Here is a 3,256-nt window from a genome sequence, read left to right on the forward strand (position 1 = left end):
TTTCCATTATTGCTATTTCATTCATTCTTTTTTTTTTCCATAATTATTGTACTGTTTATATTATTATTATTTATTTTTTTTCTGAAAACCATTAAATCGCCTACACTAAAAAAATTGATTTACTTTGATTAAAGATCACAGAGTTGGCTACTGATTGTGCTTTTTTCTGGTTTTATACTGTGGAATGAACAGGAATGGACTTAAATGCATGCTTGGTATTCATTTTATAGTTGAATATGAGTAAAATAAAGCTGTAGGTCATGTATTAGAGTTTCTTCATACTGTTATTACTTTTCAGGAAAAGATACTTTACATAAATGTTTGTTTCTTCCCACCAAGATCTAAGACCATTCATTAAATGTTCATTAAAATAATGTACTCATCAAACAGGAACGTATATATAAACATATTTATATTTGATGTTTCATATTTTAACTTTATGACTGTGCTAACAGCCGCTGGTTCTGGCAGAAGACCCAAAGTTAATAATACAATCAATCAACTTCCTTACTTGCACAGGAAATTATGAAGTGTTGTTTGATCTTAGTTAGGGTCACTTTCCGGATATGAGCTTTCTTGCTCATTTTGGCATCAATATACAGCTCCCACGACTCATTAAACTTGTGTGTAAAATGTGGCCTTCATATGTCACAAACTAGTCCATTAAGACCAGGTCTAATGATCTCAACTCCACAGAAGTGTTTGTTCTGGGAACATGAGCTTTTGTTTCTGAAAACACGTTTTTTAAAAATATAATAGTTATATAGAATATAAGAAAATAAATATTTGCTGAAGGGAAATGAAACTTTATTTTCTATTATTTGTATTATAATAATAACAACAACAACACATTTCAATGATGTTGAAAATATCATTTATAAGCTAAAAAATATATTTGTATTTGAAAATATGCAAATGCAAAATAGAAGCCACGAATTCATCTTAAATATTTCGAACCTACTGCACATTTGAACTCGTTTATCACCACATGTATCATATGGCTTTGTGAGTTGTGGCGTGAACTGGCGTGATACACGAGCTCATGATCTCATTTTGATCTCATATCCTCTGTGTTTGGGTGTAGTCGACTCGCAGAGAGACCCGTGAAAGGTGTGGCTTATAGTGGACGGACGCTTTAGCAAAGGTAAAGTTGAAAGTTTTGTTCCTTTGTCTATAGAAATCAGCATTAAAGCCAATCGCGCGCTTACCAACATTGTCGAGTTTGACGCTTTGCCAAGTATTCATCTGTAAAAGACGCCATTTTCACGTTATGTTGCTCTCAGCGAGCACATAGTGATGTTAGCGGATTTTGTCATGCCCTTATGAATCGCATATGAAATTGCATAGAGAATAAACTTTGCAATGTGACACCTACTGCACATTTGAACTCGTTTATCACCACATTTATCACATAGGCTTTGTGAGTTGTGGCGTGAACTGGCGTGATACACGAGCTCATGATCTCATTTTGATCTCATATCCTCTGTGTTTGGGTGTAGTCGACTCGCAGAGAGACCCGTGAAAGGTGTGGCTTATAGTGGACGGACGCTTTAGCAAAGGTAAAGTTGAAAGTTTTGTTCCTTTGTCTATAGAAATCAGCATTAAAGCCAATCGCGCGCTTACCAACATTGTCGAGTTTGACGCTTTGCCAAGTATTCATCTGTAAAAGACGCCATTTTCACGTTATGTTGCTCTCAGCGAGCACATAGTGATGTTAGCGGATTTTGTCATGCCCTTATGAATCGCATATGAAATTGCATAGAGAATAAACTTTGCAATGTGACATAGGCTATGTAATCGGGATCTAATCCTCCATTTTGAACACATATTTCATTAATGCGTTAAAAATGCCCTGCGCTAGGAGAATTAATGCTGCTTAATGCTTTTGAAAACATCCAAACTTTTGCTAGTGACTAAAAGTATGTAACTAAAGAACGTAAAACATATAATTTATATTGATGTTTAATATAACTAACTAATATCTGGTGGTTACAGAACTGAAACCCACCCACAACAGCAGGAATGTCTTCTGTATGGGTCAGTGCGGCTGTTTATTTCATTTTTACTTTAACCATTTCAGGATTAAGTGACTCTACATTTACATTTCTTGCTCTGAAAGTGATATTTACTGAAGATAATCATTTTTCAGAAGACTTCGTACTTTCTATTTTCTGTTTTCAGGATGATTTGGATCTTCTCCTGGACTCCCCCTCCTCTTTGACTGTAAATGTAAGACTGTGATTGTATTTTATAGAGTTACACATTTCATATAGTAAGTTAAAAAGGTTTATATATCAACATGATCCATGTTTTACTAAGTCAACAGTACATGGCACCATTAAGGAGAAGCCGGGCTTTAATCCAGGCGAGGATGCTGCCGCTTTAAGGAAAGCTATTGAAGGCATTGGTAAGTCACTAAGTAACATGGGTGTGGACTTTTAGTGAACTTACACTGCACACATCCGGCTGAGATGTTGAAATCCTGTTGCTTTCTATTGGCTGGCTGTTGGCCTTATGTCACAATGAGGAACTGTGTTGTTTGCGTTTGTAATTCCTCAGGCACTACTGAAAAGACTCTTATTGACATTCTGACTCAAAGAAGCAATGCCCAGCGCCAGCTGATCTGTAAAGCGTATCAGGACGCCACTGGGAGGGTAAAACACCATATTACCTGTACACATGTTTAACTAGCTGTTGAATGTTGCCTGATATATAAAAACATGCGTATGTTTTTCATCTTAGACTCTTTGTGATGACTTGGAAGGTGATACACGTGGAGATCTTGAGGGTATTTTGGTGGCCCTGATCACTCCTCCTGCTAAGTTTGACTGCCAAGAGTTCATAGGGGCTATAAAAGTACACAATGCATTTTCTTTTTGACTGCTAATAGTTTAGATCAGGGATGGGCAACTTTTATAGTGACGAGGGCCAGCATTTTTCTCCTTTATACCAAGGGGCCAGATTACTAATCCACGTCCACGTCCACACACCTTTTACACCGTCTTACTCAATTTCCTTTTTACTGAAGGAAATTAAAGTATAACTAATGTCATTTGATTTTATTTAGTTTAGTATTAAGTATAAAACTTGTGCAGTTATGCTAATTCAGAAGGAAAACTTTGTTGTGAGTGGACAGAAATATTCCCCCGACAAGCCAATGTAAACATTTCAATTGCATTGTCTGTAAATTTGCAACAAACAAATATACAGAGGTCCTTTTTTTATTAGTAGCCTACAGAACATTCTCAAAACAACC

At 36.1% G+C, this 3,256-nt stretch overlaps 1 protein-coding gene across 1 annotated transcript in view; it reads left to right on the top strand.

Annotated features, from left to right (window-relative positions):
• The first annotated feature begins 1,392 nt into the window (after positions 1-1,392).
• Positions 1,393-3,256, top strand: part of LOC107744144 (annexin A3-like) — a 10,177-nt gene continuing 8,313 nt past the window's right edge. Inside the window, exons 1-6 of the mRNA XM_016557652.1 lie at positions 1,393-1,559; positions 1,996-2,037; positions 2,182-2,229; positions 2,320-2,407; positions 2,560-2,654; positions 2,743-2,874. Coding sequence (XP_016413138.1) covers positions 2,023-2,037; positions 2,182-2,229; positions 2,320-2,407; positions 2,560-2,654; positions 2,743-2,874 — 378 coding nt within the window. The 5' untranslated portion in view covers positions 1,393-1,559; positions 1,996-2,022. The remainder of the gene's footprint in view (positions 1,560-1,995; positions 2,038-2,181; positions 2,230-2,319; positions 2,408-2,559; positions 2,655-2,742; positions 2,875-3,256) is intronic.

This window comes from Sinocyclocheilus rhinocerous, unplaced genomic scaffold, assembly GCF_001515625.1.
Source record: "Sinocyclocheilus rhinocerous isolate Xijiao unplaced genomic scaffold, SAMN03320098_v1.1 scaffold287, whole genome shotgun sequence".
NCBI lineage: Eukaryota > Metazoa > Chordata > Actinopteri > Cypriniformes > Cyprinidae > Sinocyclocheilus > Sinocyclocheilus rhinocerous.